Source organism: Pleurodeles waltl, chromosome 6, assembly GCF_031143425.1.
Source record: "Pleurodeles waltl isolate 20211129_DDA chromosome 6, aPleWal1.hap1.20221129, whole genome shotgun sequence".
NCBI lineage: Eukaryota > Metazoa > Chordata > Amphibia > Caudata > Salamandridae > Pleurodeles > Pleurodeles waltl.
The window spans coordinates 298,291,240-298,315,122 of record NC_090445.1 but is presented as its reverse complement, the minus strand read 5'-3'; the positions used below and the strand labels follow the sequence as shown (position 1 = coordinate 298,315,122).

The following is a 23,883-nucleotide window of genomic DNA, read 5'->3' as shown; positions in this document are numbered from 1 at the left end:
GAGACTCGTATCCGAAAAGGGCTCCAAGGAGGTCATATCCAATCTGCGACTTCATTATGGTGAGAAAATTCTTTAAGAAAAAGTCTAAGTCCGAAGATAAACTTTAGACCAAGGCTTCCTGCTTACTGTAGCCGATCAGGGCTCCATTACGGTCGGCCTCAAACATTGACTTTGCCCCGGTTGGGGTGCAACCAGATACCCAGCGAGGCGCTTTTTGTTTCTATGTGCTAAAAAACATTTATTCTTTGAAAATTCATATCTACGGTTCGCCTTATCCGATTTTATTTGTTTTGGTTTCAAATTAAACATATGAAATATCTTAAAAAATTTTTTTTTTTTTTTTTTTTACTCTTTCCTGTGTTTTATTTAATACTGTTTTGTGATATTTGAATGATTTAAGAATAGACCAGGGGATGGTAAGAGGCAAGAAAAGGTGGATCCTCATCTTTTTTAGGCAGTGACACAGCAACAGCCTTTCTCAGTGATGGTGGAAGCTGGCCACGCTGTCGATAGTCATTTAAAAAGTGTCACCAGCCTAGGAACAAGTTCTTTTGTAAAAGCTGCATAGAAATCTAAAATCTATTGAGGCCCAGCACCTTTCCACCGTGCCAAATCCTGAATTGCTCCCTGCACCTCTTGCGAGAGGAGCTGTGAGCACATTCTCACCTTACTAAAAAAAAAATACAGTACCCCCATAACACTAGCTTCCCATTCCTTGCCCACAGACGAGGCCGCTTCGGCAATATCATTCCAGTATTGAGATGTTTTGTCACCCAGGAAGCCCTGAAAAGCTGTGTCGTCTAAAAGAGTTGGAACAAAACACCCTACAGGGACATTAGTTCTGCTGGAGGACCTTTGGAATGTGCCCAGCACAGGAGCGAGATCTAAGTATATTTGTGCTAAGTATTCCATCCCGGGCACTTGAACATAGTGTTCTACATGTAAAGATGCTGTCCAGATGGACCTCAAGATCCTGTAATCCAGAACGGTAGGCGTATACATACGATTCTGGGTGGCGAACCTGCCAGCAATCTATCAAGTCCCATTTGCCAGACCACGAGCGATCTGCCACTGCTAGCCTACCCACGGGGGGCACCATGTAGGGGCGCTTGTGACCTGTCCCAGCCTAAATCTTCAACACAATTAAAATCACCTCCCACCACTCTCCAGTAAGGGGTGCTAAGCCGATATGAAACAAGGATTGATCCACATTTGGGGCATAAGTATTTAAAAGGGTTACGTCCCTACCATCCGGGCTAGACAGAATGAGGAAGTATCAGCCCTCAGGGTCCACAATCGCCCTGCTCAAGCAGAAGGGGACTCCAGGTCGAATCCAGATATGGGCACCCAGGGAAAGGTGCCCTGAGCATGAGGCCCTCAGAGTCCGTAAGGTGGGTCGCCTGAAGGAATGATATATGGGCGACCTGACACTTCAAATAAGACAGCACATTATAATGTTTATAAGGAGATGCTAGGCCCTGGACATTCCATGTAATTAGTTTAATTTGTGTCCTCATGCGGAGAAGAAGACTTAGATGAAGGGCCACAAGGAGATCCCACTAATAACAAACTCACCAACATGCATGCTTCACTGTACCAAATACACAGCCCCCACACAAATTACAACACCTGTTATCAAACATTTCTCCCCCACGCCACAAGGACTGAGACATACAACCATCCTGTCCAAACAATACCACAAACAAGTCCAGAAAAGGAACCAACTAGAGGCCAATTAAGTCCATAGCAGAAAGTTATATGGGGAAGGAGCCACCAGTGAGAGGTGGGATCCCAGCTCTCAAAAAGACAATAGCATGAAGGGACGTGATGCTCAAAGCCCCCACACCCTGTCACCCTCCCAGAGTCCCTCAGACAGGGCCAAAGAAAGCAAACAGTACGCAGATCAACCCGTCCCGTAAATGTTGCATGTAAACAGGGCAAAATAGTTAGTATACGCCCATAGGACCACATCAAACCAAGTCATCCACTGATCCTGGAGTGACAGGTGTTGTAAGAATCTGAGGCAAAGGATTGGCATTCAGGGGATGTGGGCTGCAGAAAGTTCCTATCAGAGCCCATGGTGGTAGCTATTTCAGTCACCCACGATTGTTCCAGAGTCACCTGTGTCATAGAGGGGGGTGTCGCCTCCAGCCTCTGGGAACGCTGACACTTTGGGTGCGATGAATAATTAGGCCCAGAGGACTCCGGACACATCGTGCTCTTATTGTAGAATTCAGTCCAGTTCCACACTGCAGATTGATCCATAAAGAAATGTACTTTATCCTGAGGCTGGATCCGCAGGTGAGCAGGGTGTATCAAGGAGGACAAGAGGCCCAGTTTGTGTAGTTTCTTCTTCACTGCCATAAAGGAAGCCCTTTGAGTTTGAACTGAAAAGTAAAATTCAGATACAATAACACCTTAGAATTGTCCTCCCCAAATGGGCTGTGGGCTCGGGCCTGTTGGATATGATGATTCTGGTCCCTAAAACGAAGGAGGCGGGCCACCACAGGGTACCAGGACAATGCTCCAGAGGTGGTACCCTGCATGCACTTTCCAGGGTATAGAAGTTGGAGGGACCTTCCGGGGCCACAACTTCCTGGAACCAGGACTCTAGACAGGCCAATAACAAGTCTCATTCTGCAAGTTCGGGCAGCCCCACAATATGGATGTTGCTGCTTCTAGCCTGTCCCTCCTGATCACCCAGGCAGGGGGCAAGGCATTGAGTCTGTGCTTCGAGGGCCTGGATGTGGTTGTCTGCCAACTGAACTGCTGATGTCAGTAACTAAGCTGTGGTCTCCAAGGCTGTGACCCTCTCTGAGACCTTCCCCAAGTCTTCACGTATAATTCATAGCTCAAAGGAGAAGGAATCTATTTTGCCATCCAACCGCTCCCTGAGGCGTTAATGGCAGCCAGGAGTTTGTCAAATATGTCGTCCATGTATGACTTGTCTCTGCTGCCTGCTCTCTGCTTGATCCTCTGCTGGAAGGTGCTTGTAGCTGCGTCATCCTTAGCGCATTGTGTGCGCCCCATATTGACCCCTTAAATGAGTGTAGGCCCTTAAGTGATACCTGATGTATCTGCAGAGAACGGATAGCGGAGTGGGGGATCAATAAACTCTCAAGGCCCCCACAGTACTTCAGAGAGAGAGGGGCACATATCATGTTTAAGATCATGTTTTTTCAGACAACGTAGCAACTATTTATGCCTTTTTTCCATTGTACTCCAGAGCCGCTGCTTGTCTTAACCCTTGGTTTCAATCCTCGGATGATTGCTTTTGTGCACCTCTAGGCGTGTTCGCTGCAGGGTGGCAGCCCTCCTGCTGCGGAGCCTGCAGGGTAATGGAGATCAAGCTCCCCCAGTCCCATCGGTAAGTGTCCTGCGCAGTGGGACTAGTGAATTGCTTTTGTGCGCCTCCTGCTGCAGAGATTGCTGGGGAATGAAGTTGAGGCTATCCCGGTCCCGTTGGTAAGTGTCCTGCACAGCCGGACTAGAAAATTGCTTTTGTGCACCTACAAGTGTGTGTGCTGGGGGGTGGCAGCCCTTGTGGCGCAGAGTCTGCTAGGGAATGGCGGTAAGAATGCTCTAGGTTACTCCACATCAAGCCTATTGACTTTAAGGAGCTATCTGCTCCTGCTTGACCCAGCATCCCCCTCTATATGCAGCGAGTGGCGTAAGCTATCCATCCTGTGCTTCATGAACTATTTATTAGCTCCCTGTTATGCCAGGTTCCACAGTGATGGAAGCATGTGGTGGTGGTCCCAATGCTCAAAAAACTTTGTTAAACCCCACCAAGTGCAAACATTATCAGACCATATCGCTGTTACCATTTTTCTCCAAAGATGGAGAGAAAAATGGTAAGCAGCTCCTCTCCACTTTTATTGAGGCCAGTGACCTACTCCACAGGACGCAGTAGGGCTTCCACCCTTCCTATAGCACAGAGTCTACCCTATTACTTACCACAGAATCCATTCGTCAAATTGTAGACAGGGGTGCATTCTAGATCTGAGTATGGCTTTCGACACCATCTCTCACAAGCGTTTGTGGAGTAGCGGTGTCAGCTATAAAGCATGTGATGGTTTCCTCCTTCTTGCAGGAGCTTTCAGGTGTTTTAAAAAACTTTTCCATTCTCTTTTGTAGCAGGGGGTGCTACAGGGCTTGTCCCTCAGCCCAACGTTATTGTACTTGTACATTTGACACCTGGCAGAGGTCATTGTATTTTACGGCTGCAACACCATTACGTATGCAGATGGCACTCAGCTCATCATCGTTCTGTCACAACATGGTGTCTGTACTCTATTGGCCCTCCACCTGTGTTTGGTTTGACAAGAGGCTGACCTTCAACTGCCAACTCATGGCTCTGACAGGGAAATGTTTTGGGGTCTTGAAGACCCTTAAAAAAACCTTATGCTTCCTGCCACAGTCTGCATAAAATAGTAGCCTATGCACTGGTTATGTCTAGCCTGGACTGCTGCAATATCCTGTACCTAGGGATGTCTAAAACCAGGCTGAAGAGATTCCAACAAGTGTAGCATGCAGGGGCCTGCCTTCTGTTGGATCTTCTCAGACTGGCTTCTATGGGGGCCGCACTGTCCAAGCTCCACTGATCACCTTGGAAACAGGGATACTCTTTCAAAGCCCTCTGTATTTGTTACAGGGCTTGCGCAAATAAGGGTTTGCTTTCTGCATTCCTTCGTCAAGCCTTACCTCCTTCCAGGAATTCTAGATCCTCTGGGGCTTTGCTGGCAAGCATTCCCTTTAGTGTGCATCAGGGACTCCTCAGTTAATAACTTCTAACCTGGATTTTTTGGCTTGGGCAGATTTCATGTTAAATTAGTTGTATTCTGGACATTCAGGAGTTAGACTTTCAGTGCTGGGACACTTCAGCTGAAATAGCCATGCACGTTATAATTTGCAGTATTATTAAGGGGAACTAGGTCTGTGGAACTCACCACAGTTGCCACAGATGAGCCAGGGATTAATCCCATTGTCCAAGGTGCGGTTACCCGTTTGATTAGGATCCTGGGCTAGGAACCGCTGCGTTACCCATGCCCTCCACTACAGGCCACAAAATATAGGCATGAAGGGTGGAGGGCTTGCTTGTGCCCATGGGGCATTATTGACTTTGACCCACTCTGTTATCCTCTCTGATGCAAGACTGATTCTGCTCCAGCCCACCTGGGCTCTCACTGGTGATCCTGATGTGGCTGACCGCCTAGCTCAACTAAACTTTCAGAGAAAGTTACTGAATCTGAGACAGCCCTACCATCCTTTCTGAAACAGTTCTTTGACTAACTTATATACTACACTTGTCTTTTCTAGAAGACCTTGGCCTGTGACCAACCATTCTTTTGTCCCTCCAGCCTTTTGCAGGTATGCTAACATTTTGAAGACTCTGCTGTGAGTCTGCTCTCCTGTCAGATGATCCTGACAAGAACAGGGGTGTGGAATTTATTAAAATATCTACTTGTCCAGGGGACAGGTTGCTTCTCAAATCTACTTGTCCTGTAAAAAGATCTACTTGTCCCTTTGGTGCCATGTAGTGTGGCGACAAATTATGGCAGCAATCTCATTATGTAAGTGCTCTGATAATAGCCTCTCTGATTATGCCAGGGCTACTACCATAGCATGGCTTGAATACTTGCAGTTTCAATCCCTACTGTAGCAATTTCCTTATTTTGCCACCTTTCTGCAGATCTGCATAGTGGGGCTGGAGGAAGCAGTAAGCAATAGTTCCAGGGCTGGAATGCCTTTGAGTCTGCAAACCTACTAACCTGCATGTTTTAAAGATTTTTACCAGCTTCTCTCTAATATTTTCCCATAATAAGAAAGGTTGGACATTTACTCCTGACAATGGCAGAATTAGAACTTCTTCCAGGGTTGGGAAGAAAGTGGCTGGAGGGAAAATGAACTTGCAAATGCTCAATAGATTTTTACATGAGCAAATCTACACATCGTATTTACCCATGCTAAAATACAGTTCACAAATATTTTATAGGGGTACGACATATACCATGGGTGCACTTTTGTGACTTTCTTTAAGAATTTGGGGCCACATGTAGGTAGGTTCAGATTTGCGACCTGCAAATTGAGAGTCGCAAATCCGAATGTAGGATGGTGTCCCTGACACCATCTGTGATTCGCAAGGGCTTCGCAAATGCCCACCTCATGAATAATCATGAGGAGGGTCGCAATTTGCGACCCCCTCGCGAATGGCGGCCCTCACAGGGATGGTGGCCTGCTGGACACAGCAGACCACCATGTCTGTGACTGCTTTTCAATAAAGCAGGTGTTTTTTTTTTTTTTTTTTTTAAATGCAGCACGTTTTCCTTAAAGGAAAACGAGATGCATAACAAAAACGAAAAATGAAACGTTTTCGTTTCTATTTTTCAGAGCAGGCAGTGGTCCACAGGACCACTGCCTGCTCTGAAAAAATGTTTACAGTGACATTCACAATGGGGAAGGGGTCCCATGGGGATCCCTTCCCTTTTGCGAAAGTGTTAGCACCCATTTGAAATGGGTGCAAACTGCGATTGGTTTGCGCCCGCGTTCGCGGTCACAAAACAATCCTACATTGCAATGCGAGTCGCAATTAGGAAGGGAACACCCCTTATTAATTGCGAGTCGCAAACCCGTTTTGCGATTCGGTAACCAGGTTACCGAATCGCAAAACTGGGTTTGTGCATCGCAATGTGCTTTTTGCACGTCGCAAACAGCGAAAGTCGCTGTTTGCGACATGCAAAAAGCTACCTACATGTGGGTCTTGGTCCCTAATTAGGTCTGGAGTTAACAAAGACATTTTGTTTTTATTAAACTTCTATTTCTCTCTCTTTCGGCTGGCTTTACTGTGAGTGATCGCATTCGGCTCTTCCACAAGGAGCATATTGCCACACAAAGTAGTTTTGTTCAGTGTCAGGAACTACAGTGGCAATCAGTGACGTAACGAAACTGGAGGGTGCCCCTTTGCAAAGAACATGGAGGAGCCCCCTCTCCAGACTCACTCGGGGCAGGTGCTGTGCTGAAGTGGCCCCCTGGAGGGCGGGTGCGGGGCCTTTGTTATGCTGCTGGTGGCAACGTGTGCTTTTAGAGTTCAAAAACTTTTTGGGGGGGTTTTGCCAGTGTTTGTTACAATGTTGAGGTCCTGGTAGCTCCCACAGCAATAAAGTGTTACAAAAGCCATGTCAAAACAAGACACGCACTGATGAAACTAAAAGACTTATAAAAATATGTCAGATTAGTTGGCTTTGTCAGTGTTTGTTTATTTTCATGCTTCCCATAATCGTGTTGAAAATGGTTACACTGATTTTCCATTAGAAATATTTTTGGGAAATACTAGCATGCATCAAAACATTTTACTAAATGACACTTCATTTGCATCTAATCAGAGAGAATTCTGGGAGCATTATATTTAGCCTCATAGCCTAAACTTTTCAAACATGTGTATACAGTTATTTTTTTTTTGTACTGGAACCAACGTCATTAGTGAAGTGTGACCTTAAAACATTTATTTACAGCACTCACCCTAATAATGAAGGCTTTCAAATAATGAACCATAAATACAAGCTCGAACAGCATTATCTTTTGGAAACACATTACCTCAACTGCAGAGTGTTCCACTCTCTGTAAACAGGAAGCCAAAGGGTTTGTGCTGCAGGGGGTTGGGCCTACTTGTCCCAAGGACAAAGTAAACATAAAAACTTGTTGCCCTTGACCCCAAACAAGATGTCCCGGGCGTCGGCCGATAGGAATTCCACATCCCTGAAGAAACTGGAGTGCTGCTACTTTGCCCATGCCATGTATATCCAGAAGTACACTGCCTTGTGGGACTTGACATTTGGAGTGTTTCCTTGATGTGTATGTGTTACACTCACTGTATAACTTGCGCTTACCCTTTGGTACCTTGGCACTGAGCAATGTGTAAAGCATTGACACAGCACTATCACAATAAATACACTAACCATCACAAAAGAGACTTCACACATGTGGTATGTTAATAAACACACATTAATTAACACAGTATGAACTTCTGGGCATATATCACATGGCCCGATATCAGGAATGTGTACACACAGATAATGACAACACTTAAGTAGCTCTGTGGGCCAAGGCTGCACGGGTAAAACCAGTGTCAAACGTAGTTTTCTGTTGGCAAGAAATCAACATGCAAAGCAACACCACCGGCCGATTTAAGCACCAACACGTGATCCTCAGGCAGTCACACCTACACCTACACCTACACACACCTACACACCTACACACACACATATATATATATATATATATCCGGCAGGTCAGTTGATAGCACTATGCAGGCACAATGCAGGCCCAAGCCCTCCTCCAGCTCACCCGATTACCCCACACCCACAGTTTGGAGAGAAATCATCCACACTCCTGGTACTAGGCCGATCGCAGTCAGATTCACACTTAGTCAGAATCCCAAAGGAGAAGTGGGGGGGTTAGAAGACAGCAGTTGGCAAATGGGGGGTGGGGTGTTGGCCACCACTCAGGAAGTTCACCCCCCAGGATGCAGATCAGAAGCAGCTAAGTGCAATAGTTTGTTCAACCCAAGGATTCCGTGATGTGCCTTCTGGCACCAGCCCAGTTCTGCGAAGCACCGGGGGAGGAGATCACGCAGTCTCTTGACCCACTTCCATTTGCTTTCGGAAGCATTCCTTCAGCAAAGTGAATTACTCTCACCGCCCAGGCCCAGCCCGGGCAATACTACCTGGCAACACAATGTAGTCGGTGGCTAGGTGAGGAGAGGGCAGGTAGTTCTCTGCAAGGAGAACACAAAAGGAACTAACCGTGAAGGGGAATGCAGCAGGGGAGCCTCTTGGAAGAGAGAGAGCCCCCCCCCCCCCCCATCTGGTACACGTTGATCAGTCTCACACCCAGCAATCCAGGCACAATGCCTGGTGCCACCAGACAGTTCTAGTCATACACAACGAATTGTTATACATTCCATGCCTCCCGGGAAATAAGGCATAACACCTGTTGGGCGATGATACAGGTTGCACCAGACAGTTCTTAGAACATTCAACGAAGAGATGCTAATTTGTGCCTTCCTGGAAATAAGGCACGACTCCCAGTGTGGATTGGTATTGGTCACACTGGACAGTTCCGATCACAGCACAGGCACTAGTTCAACACTGCCAAAGGAGGTAGAATGAGGCACTCCTATGGGTACATCCTAACCTCCGAGGGTCCCCCTTCTGAATCTGACATTGCACGCAATGAGCATGCTGTTGGCATGTCACACGTGAGAGATGCGGCACACTAGACAAAGTGGGCCACCCAACTGGTGAATCCGCTCACCGCAAACAAGACTCTTGTTGAGGGCCGGCAATGCTGTGGCTACACTCCTTAGATGCGAGCAATGCTCTTGGATCTCCTCGCCAGGCAGTCTGGTCTTCATAGTTCTCAGTTCCACGCTCATGGCGTGCTACCAGTTGAGATTCAGCAGACAATATGGGCACTTATGAGGGCATGACTCTCCAGGTGTCACATGTAGTCAGTGTGGGTGCAGGAGGTTTTTGGTGTCCCTGAGTCCTCCACAAGAGAACAGGGGGCAAGCCACAAGCCCTTGGAGAGCACACGGCAGCAGGTAGTTTGCCCAGGCCAGCCACTTTTCAAGAAGGGTGTGCAGTCCCTTCAATGGCAGTAATCAACAGATACTTCTGGCAGTGTGCACCGCGCGGACCAGGTTTTCCACTCCCATGTCCCCACAAGTATGGCACCAGTATCTATACTGTAGTGTGCCTTTTGAAGTTGGGGGTGGTTCAAAGGTTCTCCATTTGAACCACTAATATCTCCCCTAAATTTCGATCCTGTCTTCCATGGGCCCTTGGAAAGCAGATCTTAATCTTTAGTGGGGCCATGATCTGGCTCACAGAGGCCAAGTGTCAAAAACTCTCCCTCCAATGTATCCAGCCAGGCCCTCAAATGGCAGAGGTCTGTCATTCCACTTGCATGCCCAACGTTTATAGCTGTTGCATGCACAGTTCTGCTCCCCCAGCCTCCAGTGTGAATTAGAGCCAAGTAGGAAGGCACACAACAAATTTTGGAGCAGAGAAATGCCCACTTTCCAGACAACGTATTTCTAAGCTAGTAATGATAAAAACACCTTTACCAAAGTAAGGGGTTTGTCCTTGCAAATCCAATGATGGGAAACATTATGAGGCTGCCTGCTCCACAGCAGTCCACTTCTGCAGCGTGGCGTGATTTCAATCAGTCCCCCATGCTAGCCTTATGGGAAGAGCAACCCTCAGAAGTAGGAAAAACACACATGGGTATTCTTCACTACCTGGGCATAGAACACCTTGGTGTACCTGCTCTGCTTTTCACCTACCGCTTGCTTCTTCTTTGCAGGACTTAACCATGGGGTGCCCAATTGGTAATGAAAGGTCTCCTGTGGGCTGGCTGGGGATTTAGAAATGCCAACCTGAGCATATGTGCAAAGACGTTCACGCAGGCCTGCAGTGGCAGGCTGGGCACGCTTAGAACACCATGGTGCAAGCGTGCACACTCAGACCTGAAATGGCACGCTTAGCAACATGTTTAAAAACACTCTTGATGCAAGTGCACACACACTGGCCTGCAATGGCAGGCAGAACACAACACCATGGTGCAAGCGTACACACTCGGGCCTGCAATGGCAGGCTTAGCACACGTTTGAAAACTTCCTTGGTGCAAGTGCTTATACTCTTCTAATTGCAACATGTTTAGGAAGGTGCACACACTGTACTTATGGTGGGAAAGCTCCCAGATCCTTAAGGCCGCTAAAAGAGAATCAGCAAAATCTATGTGGGGAAAAATCAAAAATGTTTCGGGAACCACTACCTCAAGCGTGTCAGGTCTAACATTGCCCCTTCTTGTGCCACTCTCCTTGTCTTTTTCCCTGCCAAGAACTTGTTTACATTTTTTTGGATTTGCCCCTTCTTATTGCTACTCTCCCTGTCCTTTGCCCTGCTAAGAACTGGCCACTGTTGGCTGTATTTCCCTTTCATGTTGAGCTCAAATCTCACTCTTGCTGTTGTCTTGTTTGTAGATTGCAATGTGTTATTTAATTTTTCTGTTGTTGTGCAAAATATTTAAGTGTATACTAATGGCTTTCAGTGTAGTATTTCCATTGACATATTTGGTTTTTACTCTTATACGAGAATATCCCCTGCTCCCAAATACATCAAGATCCAAACCAACTACTCATGCATAGTACAGATTGCAATATCTGCTATGTCTACAGTGAGAATCTTCTTCCATGTGTTTTGTGGTGAGTACATTTCAATGTGGACTTCGATGGATTTGACATTGCAATTGTTGACACTCGCTGACTATATGTATTGACAACATATCTCTCCACTGCATTTTGATTAGTTAAATAGTGCATTGAGACAACTTACCAATTAATATTTGTGAATTACAAGTTAAACTTTTTTTTCACAAATTAAGGATTTCTAACTTACATCCCTGTGAGCCTGTATTTGTAACATATGAACTAGCAGGTTTTCTCTTTAGTTGAGTGTGTGTCCATGCAAAAAGGGACATTTAAACGCTGCAGAAAGTGTGTGAAGGATCACTAGTCACATCAATTTTCAGAGGAAACAGAGAAAGCAAGAGAACTATCAAGAGAAAAAATTAGTGTGAAAAGAAAGAGTTCTAAAGTTAACTTAAAATGTAACCGGTGTACTCAACCAAAGAGCTACATAAACAATCATTAGTGAGTTACTTCTCTTAGTGAATTGTATGCATTTAGGGCTGTTCCGGTTTGTGAAAGGAAGGTTACTAAATATCCGTTGTAAGTGTAATGTAAGAATAGATGTATATGTAATTTAAAACAGTCATAAACTGTTCTTACTTTATTAAATTGGATCCTTAGTGTTTTCAAAAGTGTGAACCAGATTTGAAAGCCAAATGTAAGAAATTATTTTGAATACCCACATTGGAATAAAACAAGAACTCTGTTTACTGTCATTCTGATTTTCTTTTCAGCAGGAGCCAAATCAATTTTATTGTGTTGTTATCAAAAAAGAAGATGAACTTGAAGATGGGTATCATGATAACTCAGTCCCTGAGTTCACTGGGAATGCAGTATCACCAGGTAAACTTCTCTGGTTGTCATTTATTAATGTGAGACTCCTCCTATCCTCTTATTACATACAGCCTTGACCTCTTTTGAGAAAGCTGCTTTGCCTCCTACTCTTCGCAAATCATTATTTACCTACTAGAAATTCCTCTACTCTTTAATTGGTGAACATCTAGAATTAAGCAACAAATTTGAATCCTGGGACAGATATGTTGTCACTCTGCTGGAGATCTTATAATAAGTTTAACAGAATTATTAGAACATCTGTTTAATATTCTGAAAAGCGGCTAAGGGGGACAAAGAATCAAACTGTTGTCTCTTTCGGGGTGGATGGGGTGGAGTGAGTGATGACTATGATAAACATTTTCCTTTTTTGTGCGACAGGTCATTATGGAGGACTGATGCACTGGTAGGAAAACAGAGAAGATGTTTACATATCTCACATCAATGAGCTAAGAGCCCTTCCAGTAGATAATAAGAATGATGCTGTTGAGTGAAATACAACCATTGCCTGTGATCACACAATTTGACCGAGTGGGGGAAACAGGGATTGATCCCAGGTTTTCTGGTTTCACATTGTGCAATTCTATTTCATTTCATTCGATCACTCAAGTTACGTCTGTTTTGCACTTGACTTTCCCAGGTAGGTGATAAGAAGTAGAGAATGTTTATCCCAAGATACGGTAGAAGCTTAGAGATTCAGTTACAGCACAACAGAGTATAGTGAAAGCTATCACTGCCCACACCATGTACATGCTTAGCTCTCACTATGCCCACCTTGCACCCCCACCACCCAAGTCCTGCTCCCAACCTGCTGGCAGCAGTGCAGCACTTTGGTACACCACAAATCATCCTTTTTGCTGACTGGTAAAATGCTTCCAAGCACCTATGTTCTTGTACATTTTGAGGATCTAGCATAGTTAGTAGTTTTTTCTTCTATATTGTTGATACAATCGTAGAGCCTTTTTCTGAGTCGATATCTGAAAGAGCAACACTAGTTATCATTCAATACTTCTACAATCATGATTTTGTAAGACTCTATGTATTATAAACCACACATTGTAGTATTACAGTCACGTACAAAATCCACCAGGACATCACTAACCTCATTAGGAGGAAGAAAGAACAGGGCTATGATATTCATTCAACAAGGCAGTCTAATAACAGTATTCTTCTCTCTACATCAATAAGCAAGCTATCTCAAAAAATGAATAAGCATTCTACTTGTCCTGATATGTGCTAGATTTGTGGGATGACTTTCCAGTACTAATTCATATTACATAACTTTTACCTCTAAGGGGCCCATATGTCTCTGTGTTTTAATGCAACCGGAAGTTATCTTGCAAATATGTTGGATGCACCGCTACAGAAAATTAGGGGGCTGCTTTATATTTTGGCAGATGGAATAATTTTTATCACCTTGGTGGAGTACTTTACTCCTGCCATGGTAAAGGTGCTCTACTGTGAGAAAGTAGCCTCTTTCTAGCATAGTTACTCCCACTTTTGGCCTGTTTGTGAGTGTGTCAGTGTGTTTTTACTGTGTCACTGGGATCCTGCTAGCCAGGACCCCAGTGCTCATAGTTTGTGGCCTAATGTATGTGTTGTCAGTAGTGCTTGACTGTCACTGAGGCTCTGCTAATCAGAACTACAGTGCTTATTCTCTCTCTGCTTTTAAATTTGTCACTGTAGGCTAGTGACTTCATTTACCAATTTCAATTGGCACACTGGACCCCCCCTTATAAGTCACTAGTATATGGTACCTAGGTACCTAGGGCATTGGCGTTCCAGGAGATCCATATGGGCTACAGCATTTCTTTTGCCACCGATAGGAAGCTCAGACAAACCCTTGCACAGGCCTGCCATTGCAGCCTGTGTGAAATTACGTACACTTTATTTCATAGCCATTTTCACTGCACTTAAGTAACTTATAAGTCACCTATATGTCTAACCTTCACTTGCTGAAGGTTAGGTGCAAAGTTACTAAGTGTGAGGGCACCCTTGCAATAGCAAAGGTGCCCCCACATATTTCAGGGCTATTTCCCCGGACTTTGTGAGTGCGGGGGAGCCATTACACTTGTGCACTACATATAGGTAAATACCTATATGTAGCTTCACAATGGTAACTTCGAATATGGCCATGTAACATGTCTAAGATCATAGAATTGTCCACCCAATCCAATTTGAGTATTGGGGAGCCAATTCCATGCATCCTGGGGGCTCCACCATAGACCCCCAGTACTGCCAAACCAGCTCTCTGAGGCTAGCACTGCAGCTACAGCTGCTGCCACCTCACAGAAAGGGTTCTGCCCTCCTGGCAGCCCAATCCCAGGGAGGCAGAACAAAGCATTTCCTCTGAGAGCAGGGTGTTACACCCTCTCCCTTTGGAAATAGGTGTTACAGGCTGGAGAGGGGTAGCCTCCCCCAGCCTCTGGAAATGCTTTGAAGGGCACAGATGGTGCCCTCCTTGCATAAGCCAGTCTACACCGGTTCAGGGACCTCTTCTCCCCTGCTCTGGTTTGAAACTGGACAAAGGAAAGGTGAGTGACCACTCCCCTGTCCATCGCCACCCTAGGAGTGGTACCCAAGAGCTCCTCTGGAGGGCTTTGAGTGGCCAGTGCCATCAGTGACGTCAGAGACTCCTCCTGATAGGTCCATAACTGATAAGGTAGCCAATCCCCCTCTCAGGGCTATTTAGGGTCTCTCCTGTGGGTTCTCTTCAAATTCTGCTTGCAAGTTTCCTTCAGGAATCCTCTGCAACAACTTCAGACTCTTCTGACCTCGGATCAAGAAACGCTGCAACTGCAACAAAGAGTCTACACGAGACACTTTTCTTCAGCAACCTCATCTCCAAGTCAGCAATAGCAACAGTTTCCACAGTGTGCACGCTCTGGGGACTCCCTGTCTTCATCCTGCACCAGAAATACTGAAGAAATCTCCAGTGGAGTGATGGAGTCACTCCCCTTCTCCAAGCAGGCACCTTCCAAGATGACAACCGGTACCCTGGGACTCCTCTCACAGCGATGAGCGTGCTCCTAAGGACACAGAGGATGGACATAATCGACGTAGATTGTCCTGAGGTCCTGCTGATTCAATTTGGAGAAGGTAAGACCTTGCCTTCCCTGAGAGCGACGGTACCCCTGTGTACTGCGTCTTCTTTGTCTCCTGAGGCCTCTCTGAGCTCTTTGCAAAATTCCTTCATGCACAGCCTGGCCCATGTCCTCAGCACTCCTTATTGCGATGCTCAACTTGCTGAGTTGTTCTCTGGAGGTGTGGGACCTTCTTTTGCTGTGCTGCATCAACCACGTTTTTGCACCTCCTTTAAACCCAGGTCCTGCGGCTCCTGGGGGTGCTGGCTGGCATCCAGAGGGCTCTCTAAAGTGCTGAGAGCCCCCTCTTCCACCTCACACAGAGTTTAGGCCCCCAGATCCCTCCTGGGTCCATCCAGCGCCATTTTGACACAAAATGCACTTTTTACGTAGCCAAGGCTTGTTGGTGCCTTCCAACACAAAATCTCGTCTGCAACGATCTTCACGCCGTGGGGCATCTTTTGCATCATGCAGGAACCCACAGGCATCTTCCTAGGGTGCATTTCTACAGTCTTCGACTAACAGGGGACTCTTCTTTTGCCCCCTCTTCTGGGTTGAAAGGGGCTCCTGTCCTTCCTGGAACGTCTTTCGACTTCTGGACTTGGTTCCCTTCCTTTGCAGGTCTTCAGGTCCAATAATCCAGCAGTTGTTCTTTGCAGACTTGGTTGGCTGCTGCAAAATCCCCAAAACGAGGTGTAGTGTGGCCTAAGGAAACTTGCAGTACTTTACTCCTGCTTTTCTGGGCTCTGGGGTGGGGTAATTTACTTACCTTTACTGTATTCTCACTCTCCTAGCGATTCAGCACACACTACTCTTGTCTAGGGGGGAATTCGTGATTCGCATTCCACTTTCTTAGTCTATGGTTTGTGTTGCCCCTAGACCTATTTTCTCCCATTGCGTTCTATAGGATTTCCTACTGTTTGCATTGTTATAGGACTGTTTACTTCTCTAATTTTGGTGTCTAGTGTATAATACTTGCCTCCAGAAGGATTATTGTCTCTAAGATATTTTTGGTACTGTCACCCAAATAAATACCTTTATTTTTGGTAACACAGAGTATTGTCTTTACTTGTGTATCAGTACTGTGTAACTATAAGTGGTATTGCATGAGCTTTGTGTGTCTCCTAGTTCAGCCTAAGCTGCTCTGCTATAGCTACCTCTATCAGCCTAAGCTGCTAGAACACTACTACTTCACTAACAAGGGATAACTGGACCTAGTATAAGGTACCCACTACAAACCAGACCACCCTCCTACATCTACCCACCAAATGTAAATATGTCCACTACCCCTGTGGGCATCTGCAGCATTTTCAGGAACTGTCATGACTGCAGTTCCGGGAAATGCACTGTAAGGCTGATGGTCGGCTCCATCATCAAGACTCTTACCCCCGAGTACTACCACCCTCTGCTTTGCCAGTAATAGAGCCAAGGCTGTAAAAGATCTGATACTTGGTGGGCCATCTGAGATATCCTACAAATACTACAATTCGGGAACTAATCATTCTATGCTGCATCATTTCTCTTATTCATTATATATCTCCACCAATACACTGCTATCCCAGCAACCAGGCTAGATGAAGAATATCAGCCCTATCATGTGAGTATCGAGCTCGTGTAGCAGCCGCAACAGTGCCAATTCTACTTAGGCGATACAGGGTATGGTAGATTCGCTGCAGTAATTTTAAATTAAGTGACTTTTTCCATTCAGTGAAACCCTTTCTGTCTTCCAACAGCAGTAGCCAAATGTCTCATCTGTGATGCCTGTTACAGCTGCTGTCTCCCTGCTGCTTCTAGTACAGTGGTTTCCAACCCTTTGACTTCTGTGGACTCCCACTTTATCATTACTGGAACCCGGGACCCCCACTGAATCACTATTGGAATCTGGGAACTCACCACTTAGTCAGTACTGAAAGCCAGGGACCCTGGCCTAAATATTGTCAATGATTTGAAACACAAAACATTACACACAAAATACAGAAACAAGCATTCATCAAACACATACAGCATGATAACACATTGTATTTAATTTGCAAATATAAATCAAAAACAAAAAATGTGACTTTAATAGGATAATTGGAGTGTTTCTAAATTCTATTGAAGCAACACATTTTCCATACTACAGTCTCTTTGATGCACCTGCACTGACCCCACAAATCAATCTGAGGATACTAATGTAATTTTTAGCCTTTAATTTAAAGTCATTGACCTTTGCAGAATGTTTTAAATTGTTCAGTTGTACATTTAGCTGCATTATATATATACACTTTATTAATCTGTTAATATTGTTTAATTTTCTGAGCAGTAACGGACCCCCTGAGGAGGCTTTGTGGACACCCAGGCGCCCCGAACCACTGTTCTAGTACAGACGCTTACCCGTAAACAATTAAGTGTTGCACCAGAAGTGAAAGGTCACCCGGTTGGGGCTGAATAGTTACACCCAAGGTGATAGGGCACCTGGGGCAAACTGGCCAGCACTGAATGTAGGGCACAGTGTTTGGGAGGCCTGTGAAAAGAAGGGCACTAGCCCTTGGGGTGAAATAAAATGATGGTTGAAGGATCGCTTGTAAGTTTAAAAAATTGCCTAAGAAACTGCAGCCTCATTCCTCTTATAAAAGTGAAATTGTTGTGGTCTGAGTCTTTTTGGTATCTGGGGGGGTAGGGGGGTGGTAGCGGGGTAGTGCGACCAGTAGGGGGTGCCGCCGCTATGCACAAGGAGTGCTAATTATTGATGTGATTTGGGTGGGGATGAGGCTTTTATGGAAATTGTGAGTGAAGTGTTCTCAGCATGTTGCTTACACTGAATATAGTCACAGATATGGGGTGCGATTGTGAGGGAAGAGAAAAGGCGCTCAAGGACAATAAAGGGCACAATGTGTATATAAGGTGCCTTCACAAGGGACAACACCCAATCCCTAAATGTTTACCAGGTAATCAAAAACTAAACAGAAACCTACGTGAGGCACTCATACAAATATAAACAAGAGTAAAATTGTGTTGAACATAAGAAACATTTAAAATATCCCAATGAAATATTTCACAGTCCAAACAATTAACCAAGGATCATTTGTTAATGCATTGTCCAGTCTTTATAATTTATTGAAGAAAATGTATCTGGATACTTAGTTGTTCAAACTCTTAGGTACTCTGCCAATTTTAGAACATAGAACCCCGTCAGTCCATTCCTCGGAGATTCAGCCAATTCTTGAACCTAAAGCCAACACGTGTATCGTCACGGGGAAATAACCCCTTCGACTTCTTCAGGCCTTATTCAAGAATGAAATATGCCCGCCTCTACAAATTATGATAACCTTTCCTTTGACTCCCCCTATTTCCTACCCTGTTTTTGGGCGGAGGTGACATTCTCTGTAAGATCACTAAATTAATCACATTCACTTTTCATTCACCATGAACTGAAGACGTCCTGGAAAAAAACTATCTTAAAACACATTAAGCGACTACAGTTTTACAACTATATGACCTGCTGGTCTTCTGAAGAACTAGTGTAAAGTCTCGAAAGAGCAATATTGTTGATCCAGCGTAGTTGAGATCTCTCTTTTGCATGTGCCAATTTTAATGCCATGTCCAAATGTTTATAGTTTAGTACTCTAGCTGTGGTTGACCTTGGTGGTGCTCGTGTGTCTGACTGCAGATTCATTGCCCTGAGCACTTTCTCAGCAATGTAGGCTGATGAAAAGCTGGATTTAACAGATTACTGAGGAGTGGTTCAACAAAGGTTTCCTTTTTAGCAGTGTTCGTCTAATACAGGATACTGGTGATCCTAATGCTCATACACCAATAACTTGCTTCTGGATCGTCATTTCTGGCTCTTACACGTTCCAGGTCTTTTTGGATTTTAAGATTATTGTCCATGTGCACAGGCATATCATCTTCAGTATTAGATTTGCGGCGCTTCATGTGTCAAGTCTAGCCGTATTTCTGGCTACAGTGCAGTCTATTCAAGGTACAATAGGAATAGTTTTGCCCTCTATTATCTTCATGCTGTTTCTCCTATAACTCATTATGGTCTTGATATTTTAATCCATTGGGGTTCCTGGTTGGGAAGATCGGACCAAGTTCTGAATGTCTTGGACTTTGTCACCATTGTGTACTGAGAGTCTGATGTCAGAAGTCCGTTTTGCTTTGTCTTAATCAGCTGTTCCCATTGCCTTGGAGCCGGGCAATTGGGTCTGCAAGCTAACTGAACCAATGTTCAGTTCCCTGCTCCTCTGAGTGCACTCATCTAGCACCCGCACAGGTCTTAATGTTGGTCTTGTTCAATATTGCTTATTTTGACCTCCTTGCCTCATGATTTCTTTACCTGGCCTCCGATCATCTCATAGCTCTGCCGCTCGTACACAGATAGTCATAGGCAACAGGGGCTTTGTACCCTGCTGCCTGTTTGGGTCCATTTGTGCACTGATTCTCCTTATTGTCACTTTGTCTGTTTGCATCTGATGCTCAGCTGTCTGCGGTCCTAACTGCTGCAACTGCTGCTGGACAGACCAGGGAACCCCCCTGCACCCGAGCCCCATTGAGGAATTTCGATCCGTGTCAGGCTCTCTCACGTAGATGAGTGGGTGAATGATCTGGATGACCAGATGAGTGCTAATAGCCTGACACTTGTTTGTGCCAGTTCCTCGGCTAACCTGGATGTAGGTCTCTCAGTACTTGTCTGGGGGTGCAGTATGCTTCATCCTCAATGCACAGTGCTGCAAGCCGTGCCCCACCATTTCCTAATCTAAATGCAGATGCAAGGGTGTATATTGTTACTCGCAAAGGCTTAATGGATCTCCACTCCCAACATAAATATTGGATTATGTGAGCGGCCAGAGAAGCAGCACTGCAACATGGCTATTTCCTAGGCCAGCAGATTCTGTAATTATGTTTATGATGTTCCTGCTCCATGCTTATTATAATATGGAGCTGGGCAGTCAGATATCTGCTAATTCCTGTATTGTATTTGGACCCAAATCCCCGAAGACCTGTTGCCCAATAAGATGGGACAAAGCACCCAGTGTTCCAACAGGAAATACAAATACTGTATAAATTGACCTTCTTGATCTCTCAGCTGCTCCTCTCTGACTGGATCCTGAAGTTGTAGAGAGCTATGAAAACTCTTGTATTGTACGTTATCTGCAGTATCCAATAATGTTCAATGGCTTCCATTCTGTTGCCCCATGTGCCTATCCTACTCATTGCATTCCACCTCTGCTTTAAAAGTTTCCCGGTAGTGCTTCCATACATCTTCATGGTGGTAGGGATGCTATAAAAATCTGCACATTAATAAAATATTCCATAATCTTTTTGGAGTAAGAAGAATGTTTTTTATTTTTTATTTTTATTTTTTAAACATCTTTTTATTATTTTCAAGATTTATCACATATTGTTATGCTTACAGTACATTGTACTGGTGAATTCAGAGGTATATCATACACATAATTGTTTGGTTGTCAGTGGTATTTTACATTATACACCATGTATGAAAACCTTGTAGGTAGCATAATACATTCTGCATATATGTAGCTTTATACATTTTAATCCTGCGTCCCTCATAACATTTAACCTTCCTATTCTACATTATTTTTTTGTTTTGTTATTTTAACTTGACATCACAGCTTTATAGGGGGGCATTTACAGTTGTGCAATAGTAATTTCATTATCAAGTTGTACCTCTTTGTGACTATACAACATATGCTTATATTAGGAGCTCTCCACTATCACTCACAACACGCGTTTTTATTTCAATGACAAGTTACTGCCTGAGACTGTTTATTGGCATCGGTATTCTAATTTATACTGCTGTGGCCGTCGAACATAGACACTTCTATATTTTAACCTGGATCCCTTCCACTTCGCATGATGTTACAAATGCATCTAATAGTTCGTCCCATTCCGCAGCCAAAGGATGGCTTCTCATTCCTCTACTCTCCTCTCTTCTAAGGGCTATACATTCTGCCCTTCCCCAGTCTATCACTTCTATACTCCATTTTGTCACCGATGTGGCCATTGTGGCCTTCCAACGCTTGGTTAGTAGGAGTTTTGCCAATATAAGTGCTAAATGTATTAATCGTGGGAGTGCTTTCCCTTTTCTTGAGTGTGGGAATAGCCCCAGCACACAAGCTTCAATTGTCTGGCATACAGTGCTTCCCGTTGTTTTCTCTAATATAGTTCCCACCCCATACCAATATTGGGCAATAGTAGGACAGCTCCAAAGCATGTGTATTAGTTCTACCTCTTCAACTCCACATCTGGGACATCTTGATGGTGCTTCAGGGTATAGTAAATGTAACTTGTGCAGTGTGAGGTATGCTCTATGCAGTATAGCGTACTGTATACATTTGATTCTTGTGTTGCAGGGAATTTGACTAGGATACTTTAATGTTGCCGCCCAATCTTCATCGGACAGCTCTCTGCCAATATCTGTTTCTCACTTAGTTTTTAGTTTTGTCAGGGGTTGTAATAAGTGAGTCCTGAGACCTTGGTAGAGCCATTTTATTAAGTGTTTTCAATGCCCTGCGGTGTATATAGTACTTACAAGATTGTGCGTAAGGGGTTCCATACCGTCTGGGGCCCAGTGTATTTTTTTACATAATGTATAATATTGGCATGGAGAAGGAAGAGCAACGATGACAGGTTATGCTCATGTGTGAAGTCAATGTGTGCAAGTATAACAGTGAACCAACCGTGTCCACGCCATCATGTGTCCATCTTTGTATTTGGCGATGGGTCAGTGCACCGGCATTAACTGGCAATCCCAACAGTGGTATATTAGGGGAGTAAGGGGTTGTTTTAGCTGTGTATTTGAGTGACCGTTTCCAGTATTGCAAGGCCACTCCTAGTAGAAGTGGCATTTTCTCCGGAGTCTGAGAGCCAGGACACAACAAGGAGTGTATGCTGCCTTTATCCAGCATTATTTGGGTGTACTCTATTTCCTGCAAGTTTCGTCCGGCCAGCCAGTATGCCAGCCATTGCAGCTGGCTCGCCACACAGTAGGCCTTGAAGTCTGGTGCACCCATGCCTCCCTGATCCACCAGCATCTGCAACTTGGCTCGGCCTATATGGCGCCTTCCCCTTCCCCAAACAAGTTCAAGCAGCATCGAGTGAAGTGTCTTAAAGTAAATCTCTGGCACTTTCACCGGTAGGTTCATAAAGTAATATAGAATGCGGGGCAGCATCACCATTTTGGCCAGAGCCAGTCTACCTGCAATTGATATTGGTAATATTATCCAAAACTGGATCTGTGGCCTAAGTGAAGTCATCGCTCTTTGTAAGTTACCTTCTAAGAGGTCTATTGGGGTACGATAAATTTGTATACCAAGGTACCGAAATGTGTCTGTGGCCATTTGTAGTTGTTTATCACCAAATGGTACTGCGTTTCTCATATCTGGTCCATAAATGGAGATAGATTATAGATTTATCAAAGTTTATGGCCAGTCCGGATAGTGGTGTAAATTCTTGAAATATCTGTGCTATAGTGTCCAGGTTTAGCCCTAGATCTTTTATGTATAATATAATGTTGTCAGCATATAATGATACTGTGTGTTTTGTTCTAGCTGTATCTATTCCCCAACACTCGCTATCATGTCTCAGTCGGTGAGCTAAGGGCTCTATCGCCAGGACAAACAGTAGGGGGGATAATGGGCATCCTTGCCTGGTGCCCCTGTGTACCTGGTAGGCATCTGAGATGTTCTGTCCTGTGCGTGCCCTTGCCGTTGGTGTAGCATATAGCAGATGAACCCAGCGTGTGTAATCCCGTGGGACACCAAATTTCTCCAACACCTTAAACATACAGTCCCAACTCAAGGAGTCGAACGCTTGACGAAGGTCTAACGAGAGACATCCCGCATGTGGGTACCTTCCCTCGGCAGAGTCCATCACAGGATATAATCGGAGGATGTTCAGGGAGGTGTTCCGAGACGGAACGAATCCGCATTGATCCGTATGTATTAGACTGTCTATAAAACTGAGTAGTCTTTGCGCTAATATGTTTGCTAGTATTTTATATTCTGAGTTCAGTAAAGACAGGGGTCTATAGGACGATATGTCTGTTGCGGCTTTTCCGGGTTTTAATAGTGAGGTAACTATTTCCTGTTTAGTTGTATCTGGGAGAGTTCCATTTTGTAACGAGGCATAGTGTAGCTTTTCCAATTGTGGGGCAAGCTGTGTGAAATAGAGGGAATAGAATTCGGACGGGAGTCCATCCGATCTTGGTGTTTTATTACACACTATGGTGGTCATTACGACCCTGGCGGATTACTTCCGCCAGGGCCGCGGGATGCGGTGGCACCGCCGACAGGCCGGCGGTGCCCCGTGGGTCATTCTGACCGCGGCGGCTTAGCCGCGGTCAGAGAAGGGAAACCGGCGGTCTCCCGCCGGTTTCCCGCTGCCCCCAAGGAATCCTCCAGGCCGGCGCAGCTTGCTGCGCCGGCTTCGGGATTCCGACTCCCCCTCCCGCCATCCAGTTCCTGGCGGTTCTCCCGCCGGGAACCGGATGGCGGGAGGGGGAGTCGCGGGGCCCCTGGGGGCCCCAAAATGTATTTCACTGTCTGCCTTGCAGACAGTGAAATACGCGACGGGTGCAACAGCACCCGTCGCACCTTCCCACTCCGCCGGCTCTATTACGAGCCGGCATCCTCGTGGGAAGGGAGTTTTTCCCTGGGCTGGCGGGCGGTCTTTTGGAGACCGCCCGCCAGCCCAGGGAAAAACTCATAATACCCT

The 23,883-nt window shown here is 45.2% G+C and overlaps 1 protein-coding gene across 6 annotated transcripts in view; it reads left to right on the top strand.

Moving 5' to 3' along the window:
• LOC138299651 (myb-related transcription factor, partner of profilin-like) overlaps window positions 1-23,883 on the top strand; it is a 170,764-nt gene that overhangs the window by 5,719 nt on the left and 141,162 nt on the right. For 2 of the 6 annotated variants that reach the window (XM_069238108.1, XM_069238104.1), the window contains exon 2: window positions 11,986-12,094. In XM_069238108.1, the coding sequence (XP_069094209.1) occupies window positions 11,986-12,094 (109 nt within the window). Of the gene's footprint in view, window positions 1-11,156; window positions 11,267-11,985; window positions 12,095-23,883 lie in introns of those variants that run through there. The other 4 variants (XM_069238107.1, XM_069238105.1, XM_069238106.1 and 1 more) reach the window with 4 other exon arrangements.